This window comes from Cyprinodon tularosa, unplaced genomic scaffold, assembly GCF_016077235.1.
Source record: "Cyprinodon tularosa strain WSP-4 unplaced genomic scaffold, ASM1607723v1 ctg444, whole genome shotgun sequence".
NCBI lineage: Eukaryota > Metazoa > Chordata > Actinopteri > Cyprinodontiformes > Cyprinodontidae > Cyprinodon > Cyprinodon tularosa.
This window is the reverse complement of record NW_024039168.1, coordinates 453,799-472,585: the sequence shown is the minus strand read 5'-3', so window position 1 is coordinate 472,585 and position 18,787 is coordinate 453,799. Positions and strand designations below refer to the sequence as shown.

Sequence of the window (18,787 nt, the reverse complement as noted above, 5' to 3'; positions counted from 1 at the left end):
CACACTGATGTTGGACGAGAAGGCCTGGCTCTCAGTCTCCGCTCTAATTCATCCCAAAGGTGTTCTATCGGGTTGAGGTCAGGACTCTGTGCAGGCCAGTCAAGTTCATCCACACCAGACTCTGTCATCCATGTCTTTATGGACCTTGCTTTGTGCACTGGTGCACAGTCATGTTGGAAGAGGAAGGGGCCAGCTCCAAACTGTTCCCACAAAGTTGGGAGCATGGAATTGTCCAAAATGTCTTGGTATGCTGAAGCATTCAGAGTTCCTTTCACTGGAACTAAGGGGCCAAGCCCAGCTCCTGAAAAACAACCTCACACCATAATCCCCCCTCCACCAAACTTTACACTTGGCACAATGCAGTCAGACAAGTACCGTTCTCCTGGCAACCGCCAAACCCAGACCCGTCCATCAGATTGCCAGATGGAGAAGCGCGATTCGTCACTCCAGAGAACGCGTCTCCACTGCTCTAGAGTCCAGTGGCGGCGTGCTTTACACCACCGCATCCGACGCTTTGCATTGCACTTGGTGATGTATGGCTTGGATGCAGCTGCTCGACCATGGAAACCCATTCCATGAAGCTCTCTGCGCACTGTTCTTGAGCTAATCTGAAGGCCACATGAAGTTTGGAGGTCTGTAGTGATTGACTCTGCAGAAAGTTGGCGACCTCTTCGCACTATGCGCGTCAGCATCCGCTGACCCCGCTCCGTCAGTTTACGTGGCCTACCACTTCGTGGCTGAGTTGCTGTCGTTCCCAAACACTTCCATTTTCTTATAATACAGCTGACAGTTGACTGTGGAATATTTAGGAGCGAGGAAATTTCACGACTGGATTTGTTGCACAGGTGGCATCCTATCACAGTTCCACGCTGGAATTCACTGAGCTCCTGAGAGCGACCCATTCTTTCACAAATGTTTGTAAAAACAGTCTGCATGCCTAGGTGCTTGAATTTATACACCTGTGGCCATGGAAGTGATTGGAACACCTGATTCCAATAATTTGGATGGGTGAGCAAATACTTTTGGCAATATAGTGTACTTACACAAAAAGTTCCTGGGATAATCTTGATGTTTTTTTTTTATTTTATTGATTATGTTTTGATTGTTTTTAACAGGTTAACATGGATCCCTGGAACCAAACTGGAGCTTATAGATGCTCTAAACATTAAGCCCAGTAAGGACACAGCCAGTATGTCATAATGAAGGTTAAATGGAAACAAACGCAAACATATACACAAGCCGTTGGAGACTCGCAGTGCTCCTTATGCTAAGAACCATAAATCACTCCCACAGACACGGGGAACAGTGTTTGGACACAGGCGCTTTCATGCCCTCCGCTCCATTATGCTCAATAAATCTGAGGCTTTCCAAAAGTTTCCCTTCAGGGAAACTGAGAGACCATAACTTTTCCCACAGACGGATAAACTCAAGAGAAAATGCATTTCTAAAAAGGCAGAAACGGATAAATGGGGAAATGTGATCGGGATAACTGGGAGTTGGATATCGGAGTTGATTTGTCAATTTCAAAAACAATAGAAGCGATTGTTATTATTAGAAAATAGAAATGGTCTGGTAGAACAAAGACACTTTGCTCTCATCACTCCTCTGTGCTTTGATAATATCCCAAGGAGGCGTACGGACCAGCTTTCTGACACAGTGGAACATGAGAGGCCGAGTAAAAGCCCTCTGTTACCAGTTACTTCACAAATTGAATTCACACACTGAATAGTTCTGCCTGGTTGTCCCAGATGCAAATATGTGGATAAACATGAAAGTTCTCAGGGCAGCGATGTATTTATGTTACCAGAGCTGAGATCAAGGAATGGTTATTTTTCTTTATTTTTTTTATTTTCTCTACCGACTGGCACCGATCTCTATTCCAAGTGGAACTACCTAACCTGCATGCTGGCAAATTCCCTGTTTAAAGAAAAAAAATCTTCTGCATCAAACTGAGTCAGTTTATCATTGGCAAATGACAGGTTTCTGGAATAAAGCAGATCCGTAGTGGGGGTTTTAAACGTATTTAGACCTGCAGAATGACATAAATCTCATTAGTTGGCTGTATCTGGAGTGCGTTAGCCTCTAACAGGAAGCTTGCTGCATGTGAGCACCGTCCTACAAGCTGAACATGCCTGACATGGGCATTTGTCTACAGGAAATGAGCCCTTGTTTAACGCTGTTAACACAAACATGTATGGAATGCAACAACACAATTATCCTTTATTATATTACACTCATTTGAATACTGTCGATAAGCATCAGTGTGCGGGCCTCCTCCCAATGCACTGCAGAAAAGGACCTGTGTAGGTTTTCATCTGAAGATGAACCACATTCAGAATAATTTACATTCCTTGGGTTCTGGGCGGCATTGTAAGCCGATAAACCACCACCTATTTAATGGGACTTCTGTGCAAGGATAAAAAAAAAAAAGTATCTGCTTAATGACCTGTTAGTTGTATTATAAAGCTAACATGCTAAATTTTTCTAAATGGGTGCATTCTTTTTAAACTAATTCAATTAAAGTTTTACAAATTTTTTTGTGTATTTTTATCTACTTTTGGTTGTGTATTAAGCCGAGCATACTCTTGTGTGATTTTTTTCAATCGTTGCACGCAGCTACAGCTCACACTGTACGACGAAACTGCAGGGTTTTTCGCACAGTGTGAGTTCACAGCTCATGATGCATGTTCAGCACAACGCTCTGATGTGATCTACCTGCTCACACTGTACCTCTAAAAACCACGTCAGACTGAGCTCCGCAGTGAGATGGCGCTATTTGGACTCGAGGAATATGACGCTCACTAGAGTGAAACGCGCTGCCTGGGCAGTTTGTGCAATTTGTGCGGAAAGTCCTAAAAAGAAAAGGCGACAACGTATTTGGACAAAGACATGGCTGAGCAGACGTGGCTGCAATGATCTGTCAATTTTACAGAGAGAACTCCATTTCACTCGCATCATGCTATGCTTTCGTATTTTACTCTGAGAGGAAGAAGAAGAATCCTTGTTTGTGCAACAACAACTCCGAACTCACGATTCCTGATCGGGAGGCGGTCATGAGAGGCTGATCGCCCCTCGTTACCCCCTGTGCACTACACGACACATGACCCACGATCAGGCTGAAAGTTGGTCTGATCTAAAAATTCTCGCACGACTCGAAAGTCGGCCCGAACAGGGCAAAAAATCCCACAGTGTAAGCCCAGCTTTATGGTAACATTTACATTAGGAGCATTGTATGTAAATTAAGTAAAAATTAATTGCATCTTATCATTAAGTAAATTTAACAGATAAACCCTTTTCAACATCTTAAAAATAGGGTTAAGTAAAAGTTTGCTTGCTTGTTAAAAATTTATATAGTTTTTTTTACTAATTTTGAGATGATTTATGATTCATAGTTCATAATTTGTAATAAAGCAAGCCATGCTTGCAAAGAGTAAAAGTCTAAAAATACTGGCATTTTTTCTAAATCATCTTAATTAAAGATAATAATGTGGATCTGTAATGAGGAGGCACCTAAACACTCCCGTAAATCCTAACAAAAGTATTACCTTAATTAAAGAATTTTATGGATTTTTTTTTTTTAGGCCAATTTAGAGTAATTGGTGCATAATGGTGCTTTGAGCCCGTATAACTTAGGAGGGTCGGATCCATCTTTGAATGAGTCATGCGACTGAGATTAGAACTTAACAGCGGTCTGAGCTCCCCTCAAACATGAGAATCAACTTAGTTAAAAGTTGTTGTTAGGCAACAGATTTGGCACTTAACAGATCAGATATGGTTTTCGGTCTCTAATGAAGGATTTAATCTAGAGTGCTAAAGATGACTTGATGACTTCTCAATCTGCCTGTCCAAAGTTCTGCTGTCTTAACCAAACCTTAACACTGAAAGATACTAGTTAATTTTCTGCCAATACCCTTCAGCAATGCTTAACGCAGGTCTTGCTCTAAAGGAAAATACATAGGTTGGCCATAATTTCATAAAAATTATCAGATTAGATTTTTATCTAACTACCGTATTTTCTGCACTATAAGGTTCACTCAAAAACCTTACATTTCCTCAAAAAACAGCAGTGTGCCTTATGCATGGATTATTTCTGTTTCTAACTATGATATGATTTTGTGTTTCACACGGTACTCTGTCAAAATGTTTTAGTACGACTTTGATAAGCTTCAAAGGGAGTATCACCATTACGGCTACTGTAGTGAGAAGCATGGCGGAGTAACGCATGCTGTGCTTCTCCATAATATTGCTGTGTGTGTCTAAGGATCCCAAAATGGCCCATTTGGTAAAGACTTTAAAGACAAGCATGCAACAAAGAATTTAACCTCAAGGCTATCAGTCATGTAGTAGAACATAGGCAAAGAGCAGGTATTAGAGAATTCAACTTTCATGAACCAATGTTGTGAAATCGGAGGAATAAAGATGAACTGCAGGTTATAGTCTGGTGCATGTTATATATGAAAAAGTTCAAAATCAGACCCTTAATTGGCAGTGATCTATTCTGCCCTTTAGTGCAGAAAATGTGGTATACTCTAAAGTAGCCCACTAAAAAATCATGACCAAAAGAAAGGAGCCTGAGTACAAATTAGGCTGACATGATGCTCAGCATCCACAACAGAGGGGGACCAGCATTTGGAAAAAATGGGCTTTCAAATTGCACATCGACTCTACGTCATTGGCTATATTAACCTGTTGTGGCCAATCGATACGCAGTCTATGACTCCAAATGAGAAATATTCACCAAACTTATCTGGGGCCAGCCTAAAGGCTGGCTTATTATGACTGATGTATTATTCTGTTGGCAGTCTTAAAGTTCGATGACACATTAAAGGGACATTAACTGGAATGCATGCAAAAACCCAACTGTGTCCTATGTTAATTATATTTGGGACATGTCTATTTTCTGGGACTCATTGACTACGGTTTGGGAAATCTGAAAAATATGAAAGAAATGTTTTCAATTTGAAGTCCAGATCATACATTTTTATGTCACATATAGTAGCTTTTTTATTTTTTTTAAAGGGGGCTATAAACGTGACCAATAAAGTTGAACTTTAAACTTTAGCTTGAAAGTGTAAAAACTTATCAGAAATAAACTGTTTGAAAAGCTTCTAATATGTTTGAAATTCTGCACTATTAGTGCGATGGAGATGGGAGGAATGTGCTTTATTATTGTCAAACATAAACTATGGGCTCATAAGAGGATCTCATGACCTCCGTTGGTAGAATTAAGCCTTAAGACCTTTTCCACATTAAATTTAAAGGCTTCACACGACTTAGTGATCAGATATTTACCTTTCATAGCAGCTGATTTAGCTGAGTGCTTCCATCCTCAGAGCCATCCTTCCATCCTGAATCATGGGTTGGTCACGGGTAACTCACATGCTTAACTTTAAAGCTGTTTGGCTCTGTCCACTAGCAGATTTCCTAGATTAGATTAGATTATCTGGTGGCTTTTGTCTGGAGTCTTTTTCACACTTTGGTTTCCTCCTTCTGGACTGTTCGCCCCCCCCCCCTCAATTACTGATTGATTAATTAAATCAATCAGTAATTTAATTTAACTTCATTGTGATCAGGTTAGATACTAATCATTTATAAGGTGTTAAATCAATGAAGCCATTACTAGTTTTCTACCTGAAGGAACTTCGGTTTGAAAAATTCTGGTTTGCATTCTGATATAAATCTAATTTGAATCTGTATATACCTAAATATCTTTACCATTTGTATACTTCCTATTTTAAATAATGCTATAAATATATATTTGTTTACAATTTTAAGGTGCATGAGGTTTTTCTGAAAGCTGTGAGACAGATATTTCATTTTTGCTTAGCAGTGGTTTTGGACTTTAAACTCCGCTGCCCGTTTATCTGTTCAGTTTCCGTGCTCTTCAGCATCACCTGTCTAATGTGTGCTAATAGTCACTGGTCACTCAGTCTGTCAGAGGTGCATCAAAGCGAGCTGTGAAACCCACTGATCTTGGATAAAAAGCCTGTTTTTAGGCCGTGACTCCGAGTCTAGTTGAGCTTGGGTTCTGGTTTGTCCGGTTGGAGAAAAGCTTAGCACATCCACATCCTGGCCTAAAATGTAGCCTGCATGATGTTGCCTGCTAACTTGTGTTGTTAGCTATGATTGGAAAGCAGTTAAAGTGGTCCTTAAGAACTGCAAAACAAAAGATTAATGCAGACTATTTAGAGTTAGAATAACATCCATGTTTTCATTAGATGACCCTGCTAAATCCTTGCTCTCTGTCATAGAAGCTCCTTGGTTTTCATGGTTGAGCTCTGGGCTCTCTATGATGACCACTCAGTCTTTCTCTCTTCCTCTGCTGGTTTTTCATGTCTGGTTCTGGGATTCCTCGGCCTCAGGAAGAAGTTTGGTTTGTCCAAACAATGTCCTTACACCTCTGCAAACAACCTGGATCATGCTGTCATACCCAGGCATGTTTCTAGATATTACAAACTTTTCCTGGGTATCTGGGTTCGCGATATGCTTGCTGAGCCGTTTGCTCACCACAGGTGGATCAGCTGTTGGCAGCTTACAGTGCAAACATAAAAACACTGACCAGACTGGAGGAGTCGGGACACCAGAGGGAGGAGGAGGGCCCCTTCAGCGATAAGGATGGAGATATTCACGAAGGAGTCGTAACAGGGAGGGTTTAAGATGGGCATAAATGCTGTGTCCTCTCATCAGCTCAAAGGAAAACCTCGAAATCAGACACATTCCACATGGATGGCATCGTTCATCTAGGCTGCATGGAGATTTTCCTTCACATCTAACATTAGGGTCCTTCTGATGACACCATGTTGGGTTCTGCTTTAAAATGAGTCACAGCCTCTTTTATGGCAGCTGCTGCTACAGCAGAAATGGTCTGAAACATATGATGTGATTAGGGTCATTTCCTGTTTAGAGTGAACATTCCTGCAATCCAAAGCGGGGGGGGTGGGGGGTTGGGGGGAGCTATAAAAGACATGGAGATGCTTCAGTGGCCCAAAGTGACTCACTCATGTTTAACTTTGTGGCTTTAATCAGCCTGAGAAGTCCCATGGAAGTCATCCAGTCGTCTTTTTGCAGCTGGTTTGAAATCACCTGCTGCTCATTTCCACGAGATTTTCTCCCTCCAGGCTGCCAGACGTTTCAGAAGTCTTTTAAAGTGGTGCTGATCAATGGATGTCCAGGCCTCCTGAAGAGGTTTTTAAGTTTTTTTTTCATTGGATAGCTTGTTGACATCATCTTTTAATGTTTGACAGATGTACTGGAGGACACTTTAGACTTTCCCCTAAGTTTATTTCAGGGATTCATAGTGGCGCTGTTTTTTCTTACCATGCCAACATTCAGTTTTAAAACGAATAACTAAATCAAATTTTTTACCAGGTCAATATAGTTTTCTAAAACTGATAAAAAAAAAACAACTATCGTTTAAAATCACTAAAGCAATAGTTTTAGTTCGTAAAAGTAGGTTGTACAAAAATAAATCCCTCTACAAAACCTAATTAAGTTGAGTTAATTAGAGAAGAAAATGTTAAAACTAAATAAAATAAATTAGACTGAAAAATCCAAAACTGTTATAACCCTGGTGGTTTAAAAGCTCAAACCACTCAAATTTCAATTACAGCTCAAATTTCTTGCCCTATTTTTGCTCCTATTGTCTCTGCTTTCATCTGTTAAACTTAAGATCGTCTCATTAACCTGTAAGTACAGTTAAAAACCCAAATGTGTAGACACAAAATTTTAAGAAAGTGAAGCTTATATTCTACAGATCCATTAACACAGATTAAAACATTTCAAATTTGCATTTATTGTAATTTTAATGAATATAGCAGACAACTGAAGAAAACTTTTAACTTCTTGAAAAAAAACCTCTAGCATTTTCATAGAAAATTGAGTAAAAGGGAAAAAAAAGATGAAAAAAGATCACATTGAGGGGACTGAGGCTGAAGTCACAGCATCAAGAGCAACATTGGTCCTTCTCAGGAGAAAATTAATTGCTATGAATTGCTCAGTAATCCACCTTTTCCTTGTAGAGTAAAAAGAGGTTTGTATTTTATTTTGAAATCATGGTCTAACAGGCTGGAGGAGAGCTGAAGGAGTCACGTTGCTTCGTCCAATATGACGTTTCCTCAGCAGATGATTATTTAGGAAGCTATGTCGTCTGTTTCTACTGGTCCTCTGGGTTTCCTGAAGTCCAGCAGACTGGACTGACCAGAACCCTGCAAACCAGAACCCTGGAATGAGAAACCCGAAGCATTAATGTAGAATTTCTGAAAGAAAGCTGGGATGCATTTACAGCTCAGCAGAACCACAGGCAGCTCACCTCCATGCAACGCTGCATAGATGCATTAATTAATCCAAAATAAGCTCCAATCACATGGAGGGTATTAAAAGGAACATACTTTTCTTGGTCAAGACATTTCAATTGATGTTATATAATAACTCTCTGAGGAAATTTATTTTGTTTTCATTCTCTATTAATCCTAATCATGAAAATGACAAGAAATGAAAACTTGAATGTTTTACTCTACGTAAAAAAAGGAAAAAAAAAAATATATATATATATGCATGATATTTGTTTCTGAATTAACTGGAAATTGTTTAACTTTATTCATATATTTGTAGCCCAGCCTGCATTGCTGTTAGATCTAAAGCCATCAGATTTACCCAAAATGGTTTTTGCCAAATTATTTTGCTCAACTGTGTTAAATTTATTAAAGATATAACATTGATTTTAAATTTCAAATCTTAAAACAGGTCTGCCCAGTGGGGCAGTGGTTAGCAATCAAACCCGGGGGCCATGGTTGGATTCCTGGCCCGGGGTCTTTCTGCCTGGAGTTTGCATGTTCTCCCTGTGCATGCATGGGTTCTCTCCTGGTACTCCCGCTTCCTCCCTCAGTCCCAAAAATTGTGAGAGGTTGTGTGCATGGTTGTGTGCCTTTGTGTGTCTCTGTGTTGCCCTGCGGCAGACTGGCGACCTGTACAGGGTGTACCCCACCTCTGACCTGTAGGCCACCGGCCATACCGGGGCCCTGACAAGGACTAAGTGGGACAAAATGGACTGATGGAAATACTGAAACACTGATGCTGTAGAAGCCTTAAAGATGAAAACTCCAGCAACACTTGAAGTACCTGGAAACAAACCTCAGTGGTATATCAACAGGTTTCAGACTGTGGCTTCCTTCATGCTCATTAGAAATCACCACACAAATTTTATTTAAATTAAAAGTACCTTACAAAAAAAATCTGATAAAGAAATCACATGTTCACCTGTGCACCCGCTGGTCAATCAGCACATAGGGGGATGCTAAGTGTTGATTGGTTTGGTCCTGACTGAAAAAAACAGTTGTTTTAAAGGGAGGACAAAATATGCCACGCTAGAAACACTTTGTTCTAGTTAAAAACAAGAAAATAGATAAAATAAACCCTAATGATGAGATTAATACTTTACTTCTAGCTTTGCAGTTTTAGAATAGAAAGAAAAGGCAAAAATAAACTGGAGGACAATAAGAGGATCATCCTGGGTTTAACTGGGATTCCTGACTGTGTCCAAACTAAACTCCATCATTACCTGCTGAACACCTCTCTGTCAGGTTGCCAGCAGATTTACAAACATAGATGCAAAGATACCCTGAGAGGCCCACGACTTTATCCTGTTTGTTGGTCAGACGAGGAATGTGCCGCAGTAACAAAAAGCAGACGTGTCCTTATCCCAAGCCTTGTGTTCATCCGATGACATAATTAGTCTCGGATAAGGAGAGCAGCCAGGATGAAAGATGCTTCTAGTGGCCGACACTTGTGATAACAGTAGGGCCTCATCTCCTAGAGCTAAAACGCAGAGTGGTAATAAAACCGGGATTGAAGGTCTGCAGGAGTCAGAAGCTCCCTGCAATCATCAAACTGTCGTTTAGCAGATAAAACCACTAACTGGTGGAAATTAAGTTTGCAAGTAATTTTTTTGTCTTTCCCCCAATGAGCAGCATTTGAGGAATGAAGGTTAAAGTGAAGGCAGGCGTGCACAGGAAGGAAACATCAACACGGACATCCTGCCTGCATTCATCCTCATCAGGCTTTTTCTGTAATCCCTTCATTTCAATCTTCTGTTAACCGCCATTATCATTACGCTCTTCCTGTTTATCAGCGCGCTGCAGTTCTTGCTCTGAGCTCGTTGAATGAGCCAAACTGCAAAGGATGAAAGTCAGTTCAGACATCAGGAGGTCCTCTGATTCATACCTTATTTTAATTTAAAGAGCTTCTCTTACATTGCAGGTCGATTTCTGTTATCGTATGCTCTTCCAAGACACACCTTGGAGTTTAAAGCAGTTTGTGGCCGTAAAATAAAATAAGCATAAAGTACTCTGACTGTGAACATGACTTGTTAATAAATTAGGGAAATGTTTGAGAAATGAGACCTGCTGTAGTAGCATTTCCCATCCTGCCGTGTATGTTTCCTGACCGTTAAAAAATAGGCAGTTTGAAATGTTTTGCCAATGACGTCCTTTCGCATCTATGAAGTATGTAATGCTTTGTAATCTGCAGGCTTTTATTTGGAGAAAGGGTTCTAAGTAGATCTACAGAACCTTGACCAGTTGCATAATGTCTCAGACTTGTTTGATTTCATAGTTATTTATGTGGAAAAGAAAGTTCAATGCAGTTTAAACGTTTAATAAACTCCACCAAGTGGTCAACTAATGCATTTATTAGCTTATAGGTAAGGCTACCGTGTGTTGGAGCCACTTCAAGCATTCGGCATGTGGAGCTGAGTGGATATTCATCTTTGCAGATAGAAATTCTGTATAAAATCAAGAAATGCTAATGAATGAATTGGATTTTGGCAGTTTTTATTTTTCAAAGAACCTGTTGAAGCCTGAATTAGTCAGATGTGAAGCTGTTCAGTTTAGTGTCGGATGTTAAGGAAGAAGATGTTTCCCTGTGATTCTGAACTGCTAGGCTGATCAGGGACAGTGTGACTGAGTTTAAAGATCTGAAGAACACGAGGGTCTACAACACATCTGGTGTAACTTTTTTTTATTTGATTGTTCGTGTTGCTTAGAGATTATTATCCATGTAACATATATCCTACATTAGAGGCTTGTTGTGTTCTTATACACCCTCTCGAAGGCTGAGGTCTCCGGACCAGAACCTGCTCATGGTCCCTCGTACTCGTTACAGGACCAGGGGAGATTGCTGCTTTCAGGTGGTCGCGCCGGCGCTCTGGAACCATCTTCCTCCTTCATTGGGCTTTCTTGATTCTGTTGATGTTTTTAAGAGTGAACTGAAAACCTATTTGTTTAAGAAAGCACTTTAATTCCAGTAGATTGAGGGTTTTATGACCATGTCTTTTGTGACTGTAAATGTATTTTATATTTGTAATGTAATTTTATGAAGCACTTTATGACCTCTATGTCTGTGAAAGTTGCTATATAAATAAACATTACTTACATACATCTGACCAAAAGCATAACTGATTACGTTTCTGCTTGTTTGCAGGTGTCTTCCTCTTGTGTTCCAGCGACAAACTATGAGCTGGTAAGTAGATTTCAAATGCCTGAACTTATAACAAAATTTCTCACTTTGCAGTTATATTAAGAAACATTTTAAAAAAGCTTAGTTTAACCTGAATTATTCAGTTTTTCTGTTAATAAAAAAGTGAATCATCATATAAAGGCGTCATCTGACGTGAGTCTGAGCTGAAGTAAGTGGAACATGACTGCAGCGAGAAGAAGCTGAAGGGCAGAGGAAAAAAAGGCTCTGGCTGCTTTGCCTTTTTTGGTATCGGTTGAAGAAGCTGTGTTGGGCTTGGATGAGATTTGCTCACTCGCTTCCTCACATGTTGTGTGTTTAAATGGTTTTGGGTGCTTGACAAACCAAAGCAAATATCCCCTGCACTTTACTGCTCTTGCAGAGAAAATGTCTGGGTTTTCTTTCAATAAAAGCTGCCATAATTAATCAGAAACATGTTGTTATCCTCACAGATGCTTTTGCACTAGATGTTTTCTGCATGAAGACATCTTTCTGAGATGTGCACAGGCTTTAAGACTATTGTGAGGAGGGATTTAGAAAACATTCACTCAAATCACCATTGTTTCCTGTCTCTCATGACGTATTTGTGTTTGTATTAAAGGTTCTGATCGTCATTAATGCTGATGAGCTAAAGTTTAGTAAATGTTTGGAAATTTGTGCATCATGTTTTTCGTGACCTTTCTGCTTAATTGGAATCAGGAAGCATGAATCGTATCTCCAACACCCAGTGGACAACAGGGTAGGGATAATCTGGACAGATTACCAATCCATTATCTTAACGCAAAGGACTGATAGCTATGTACAAACACGTTCACACCTAAGTGCAATTTAGGGACATTGACCTAAAAGTTGTATTTTCGGACTATGTGGTTGAGCTGAAATACTCAGAGAAAAACAACAGTGGGAATGAAGTAGTTAAATTCCCTTATTCTAGCTGTGTTTGCCCAATTCTTAAAAAGACAGTTTTAGCCGATAAGCACATCTAGGGTAATTCCTTTCTTTTATTTTTCTTTTTAGAAAATTACCACGAACTATTATGATTAAATAATTTAATGGTGGGCTGGACAGTGGTGAAGTGGGTAGCACTACTGACTTGCAGCAAGAAGGTTCTGGGTTCAATTCCCTGCCCAGGGTCTTTCTGCATAGAGTTTGCATGTTCTCCCTGAGCATGCGTGGGTTCTCTCCAGGTACTCCAGCTTCCTCCCAGCCAAAAAACCTGACTGTTAGGTTAATTGGCTTCTCTAAATTCTCCGTAGGTGTGAGTGTGAATAGTTTGTCCTGTTTGTCTCTGTGTTGCCCTGCGATAGACTGGCGACCTGTCAGGGTGTACCCTGCTTCTCGCCCATAAACAGCTGGAGATAGGCACCATCACCCCTCGTGATAAGCAGGGATAAGCGTGACTAAAATAGATGGATCATTTAATGGTATCAAATCATATATCGGTAGATGCACCACTGCTTCATCTTTTCGTACTGATTGTTGCTATGTTTGAGCGGGTCATGCAGAACCTGAAAGGTCAGACTGAAACAGGATGACTTGGATGGCAAGTACTGCTGGGAAAAAAATCTGTTTTGTTTGTAAGGGATGTGTAATGTCGGTGACTAAATCATTCATAGTATACTGTATATACAGAACCTGTCACTTTCAAGCATTAGGCGGAAACTGGTTGATCTGTGCACACTTCCCAGCCTTCCCTGCAGCGGGGGCAGAACTCCAAACCTCCACTCCTTGTTTGGCAAATTCCTCCTCTTGCTGCCAGAGACCAGAGATGATTTAGTGTTGCATTCAGGTGCAGACTGATTTCACCAACCGTATATTACCTTACTGAAGGAAAAATGTTGGCAAGGAATAGGAGCCCTTTTTACTTAAAAATGCACAAAATTCCAGGGAGACGAATGAGCCACATCTGGACAGAACAACAACTTTGATATCAGAAGATAAGGATTCATCTAAATGGAAAAGAAAATTATAAACATTTACGTTTTTTTTTCTTATACTGGCCTTAAAGGTTATCTTCAATTTTTTTTCCCCAGGTCAACATGATCCCAAGAGTATTTATAGCAGGAATGCTGGGAATCTTTATCATCCTCTTCAGCTTTTGAATCAGTTTGGCAAGTGGTCAAAAAATTGGACGTTCAGGATTGCACCAGAAAGCCACACAGTAAACAGTTATAGGGATCTAGATGGTTAAAATGTAATCTCCCAAAGAAATGAAAAGGCTTTATTGTCTGGATTCTTCTGTCACGTCTTCTTGGATTAAAACATAACCTGGGAAAATCCAGTAGTCATTTCTCTAACATCTTTAAACTCATCACTCATGGTGAGGTGGTTTGCTGTTGGTGCACTGAGTAGACTTGGATTAAAGCTTTAAAATGATAGATTTTAACTTATAAACACTTCTCTTGAAAGTGCTAAAAGACAAAAATATAGAATTTATTCAGCATCAGACTTATAAAGCATAAGAAACAAGTTTTTAAAAGATAATTAATGTTATATATTTTTATTTTTTTGGAGAGGAAGGTCCATTCCCCAATGAGCTGAGGAGAAGTCTTGTGTAGTTTCTGTTACCCAGTAGATTCTGGGTATGTTTTTAAATTAAACAGGGTGTCGTCAGCATATTGTTGGAAGTAAATTGATTCCTAACCAATAACAGAGCCTGGAAGAAGCATTTTTAGATTAAAACGATGTTGCCCAAGAACAGATCCTTGTGTGACACCCAATGTTACATGGGTTGTTAAGGAGTAGATCTGCTGTTTCCTCTGATTGGGCGATGAGCTGCAGAAAATATATATGGTGTAATGTTTGTAATTTACAGTAACAATTTATATGTCCAATTATTATGGTGTGATGAGTTGTAAATGGGTAGGTTTTGTTTTAGGGTGTGAGTTTCCGTGTGAGTGAATGTCCGTAACACAAATTGAAATTATTATTATCTACTTTTACTCAAATATGCATTTTAAGCTTAATTTTCAGATGAAAAAACACATCGATACTCATCTGCTTCCTCTGTAATTTTTTTATTCTGAATTTCAAAAAGTCTATGTCCCAATTTTTGTTCCCTAATTTATTTATATTATCTTTCCAAGTCGCTAGAGATCATGGTTTTGTTGAATCTCTTTTTAACCAACAGTAAATAGAGTTTTAACCTGTTTTGTTGGCTTTTTGTTCCTCTATCAGTAGAAATGCATCAATGTAAGAAGTTAATTGTCTGTTTTAAGAAATATGAAAAATGCTTGGGTTCGACTTTCCACATTGTTAAACATTGAATTTCTTCTTAGTTACAAAAATGTTTTTGGTAATTCAAAAAAAATCTAATATTAAAGACCCCTACCGGTTACACCAGTTAGAGAGCTGTCATCCTCAATATTCAGTGAAATTCCCCAGGTTACACACCGGCTCATCAGGTTTAGAGGTATAAAACGTTTTTTTTTCTTTTTCAGTAGGTTTATATTGTGTAATTAACAATAAATATCCCAAAGGAAATCAAACCATGTGGATCTAAGTCTGATTGGAATTAGTCACAGACCTTCAGCAATTCCCCCTCCTTGATATCGCTACAAACAACACTTTTTTTCTACTAAATGATTTTCACTAAATAATACTGCTGGGATTTAATACATTTTTGTTTAGTTGGTTTATGAAATTGTTTGCTCATTATTATTATGATTAACCAGCAGCCTAGAGAATCCCATCTGACATACTGTAAAAACATCCTTCATATACGTTACATTTGAATCAGCTGAGCTCTACACTTAAAATGGCTTTTATTCCAAAATAAAGAAAAAAATCAAACTGACATGACGGAAACGTTCTAAAACATCAATATTGACTCTCTAACTTTGGGAACAGTATTCCTAGAGTTATGGTGTGTTCACTGACTGCAAAAGGCTCAGATTTTAGGGCTCTTAATGGACAAGCAGACCTTCAGTTGGTGACATATAAATATGCTAAACTCATTGAGAACCTTCAGTAGATTATCGTCTGGAGGTTGGATGTGTTAATCTGGTTTAATCTCTGTTTTTTCCACACCTGCTATTCCTCAGGAATGCTCTCCACTGTCCTTTCTCCCGCTTCCTTGGGCTAACACTTTACAGCTTCCACTGAGTTGCCTACTGGACTTAAGACAAGTGAAAAAAAGAGCTAAATCTCAAAGAGAGCTTGTGAAATACCTTCAAACAAACCTGCAGCAGTATTAATGAGAAGCGTTTTAGATTACAGCTGACAGATGTGACTCGTCCACCAGCCCCACTGGGATGGCGGTGCTCCGAAGCATTCCTCAGACGTTCCCTCATGCAGATCCACTTCTGCCAGGAATAAGTTTTATTTTTGGGGGTTTAGACAGAGGTGGAGGGATGTGAGGTCACCTCCTCCACCCCTCCCCCCTCCTGCAGATCCAGACCTAATGAACGCATGCTCTCTGAAAACCATAAACCACCAACACATACGTCATCTGGGCAGATGAGGTGCAGGGCCAGGACATTGCAGAGTAATGACTAACTGTAGGGTAGAGATGGTGGAGATGTGGTCCAATTAGCGCCAAGTTCAGAACCACAGAGTTTACTCCAGTGTTCTCGGTCTTGTTCAGCGTGTTTAGACACCGAACGGGGATCATGATGCAAGTCACAGCTTCCAGGGTGAAACTGATCGTTTGCCCCTTTTTAATAAAGGGACGGTTTAAAGTTCTGCAACCTGTGAAACCAAGAAAATAAAGACTGACTGGTGCGGTTTCAGACACAGATGCATCCTGCACAGCCTGGAGCGGTTAGCTGTTGTCGTTAAAACTGATCAAGATCGTTAGATAGCCTGGAAACAAAATGAAGAAATATGAAGAGAAAATAAGAGAAAATGAAAGTGCACTTTTCAAGCTGTTTTCATTTTGAAGATCCTTCCTTCCTTCCTTCCTTCCTTCCTTCCTTCCTTCCTTCCTTCCTTCCTTCCTTCCTTCCTTCCTTCCTTCCTTCCTTCCTTCCTTCCTTCCTTCCTTCCTTCCTTCCTTCCTTCCTTCCTTCCTTCCTTCCTTCCTTCCTTCCTTCCTTCCTTCCTTCCTTCTGTCTCTCCTCTATGCCCTCCCTTCCTTCCTTGGATCCTTCCTTGACCTGTTCCTCTTTTCCCTCTGTTCTTCCTTGTTTCTTCCTTTCTATTTGTCTCCTTCCTACCTTACCATACTCTGTCCAGCTGTAGGAACATCTGCCACAACTCCAAGCTGAACTTTAGTATTTTATGTGTTTAAATGAACAGGAAAGAATGGGATCTGGGAAGCAGAGTCTGGAAAACTTTTTTTTTTTTTTTTTTTACAAAGATATATGTTAAAACCCTAAAATAAGGGAAATGTCTGTAAAAAGTTGGATTATACACTATATTGCCAAAAGTATTTGCTCACCTGCCTTGACTCACATATGAGCTTAAGTGACATCCCGTTCCTAATCCATAGGGTTCAATATGACGTCGGTCCACCCTTTGCAGCTAGAACAGCTTCAACTCTTCTGGGAAGGCTGTCCACAAGGTTTAGGAGTGTGTTTATGGGAATTTTTGACCATTCTTCCAGAAGCGCATTTGTGAGGTCGCACACTGATGTTGGACGAGAAGGCCTGGCTCTCAGTCTCCGCTCTAATTCATCCCAAAGGTGTTCTATCGGGTTGAGGTCAGGACTCTGTGCAGGCCAGTCAAGTTCATCCACACCAGACTCTGTCATCCATGTCTTTATGGACCTTGCTTTGTGCACTGGTGCACAGTCATGTTGGAAGAGGAAGGGGCCAGCTCCAAACTGTTCCCACAAAGTTGGGAGCATGGAATTGTCCAAAATGTCTTGGTATGCTGAAGCATTCAGAGTTCCTTTCACTGGAACTAAGGGGCCAAGCCCAACTCCTGAAAAACAACCTCACACCATAATCCCCCCTCCACCAAACTTTACACTTGGCACAATGCAGTCAGACAAGTACCGTTCTCCTGGCAACCGCCAAACCCAGACCCGTCCATCAGATTGCCAGATAGAGAAGCGCGATTCGTCACTCCAGAGAACGCGTCTCCACTGCTCTAGAGTCCAGTGGCGGCGTGCTTTACACCACCGCATCCGACGCTTTGCATTGCACTTGGTGATGTATGGCTTGGATGCAGCTGCTCGACCATGGAAACCCATTCCATGAAGCTCTCTGCGCACTGTTCTTGAGCTAATCTGAAGGCCACATGAAGTTTGGAGGTCTGTAGTGATTGACTCTGCAGAAAGTTAGCGACCTCTTCGCACTATGCGCGTCAGCATCCGCTGACCCCGCTCCGTCAGTTTACGTGGCCTACCTCTTCGTGGCTGAGTTGCTGTCGTTCCCAAACACTTCCATTTTCTTATAATACAGCTGACAGTTGACTGTGGAATATTTAGGAGCGAGGAAATTTCACGACTGGATTTGTTGCACAGGTGGCATCCTATCACAGTTCCACGCTGGAATTCACTGAGCTCCTGAGAGCGACCCATTCTTTCACAAATGTTTGTAAAAACAGTCTGCATGCCTAGGTGCTTGAATTTATACACCTGTGGCCATGGAAGTGATTGGAACACCTGATTCCAATAATTTGGATGGGTGAGCAAATACTTTTGGCAATATAGTGTATTATCCTACTGGGACAGATGGAGTGAAGAGATAGAAAACATCTCTAAGATGTTGGAAAATACATTCTTGTCAGTGAGACTGAGTGAGCTGAGATGTCAGAGGTGGTTTAGGTTCAGAGTTTTTCCCACAGTGAGGAAAGACCACTCCTCTATCCGAGCGGTCCGGAGGGATTCTTGGTACGCCATCAGACCCCAGCCTTAACGAGCGTACGGACTGTGAGCGCGCCCCCTTTTTTGTTTATGTCTGAGTGTGTGAAGCTGCAGAGGTAGGAACCGAGGAGCTTCAGAGGAGCAGCTGTGTTTAAATGAATCAGCAATAATATAATATCTGTGTTTAAGTCTGTGAGTTTAAAGTGTACAGATGTGTAGTTGGGAAGAAATGGTTTCCTCCTGATGCAGGAGGTGGTCTCTGTATGAAGGACGACCCACAGCAGGTTTTATTCAGTGTGTAAATATAAGGGAAGGGTTTCGGCTCTGACGTCCTAAACCACATGACTGGATTTCTATGACATCTAAAGTAAATTTCTTTGTCTTATGACTCAGCTGTCTGCATGTCCCTTTGTGGAGTCTTGATGAGCTCACTCAGAAGAATATTGTTTTTTTTGCTTTGTTTCTTTTCAGAAATGTCCCGTCTGGACCATGGAGGACAGATAAACATACAGGGAATAATTTGGATAA

At 40.5% G+C, this 18,787-nt stretch overlaps 1 protein-coding gene across 11 annotated transcripts in view; it reads left to right on the top strand.

Moving 5' to 3' along the window:
* The window catches only part of tns1b (tensin 1b), a 184,041-nt gene that overhangs the window by 84,331 nt on the left and 80,923 nt on the right, over window positions 1-18,787 (top strand). For all 11 annotated transcript variants that reach the window (XM_038300269.1, XM_038300268.1, XM_038300265.1 and 8 more), the window contains one exon: window positions 11,476-11,514. In XM_038300269.1, the coding sequence (XP_038156197.1) occupies window positions 11,476-11,514 (39 nt within the window). The remainder of the gene's footprint in view (window positions 1-11,475; window positions 11,515-18,787) is intronic.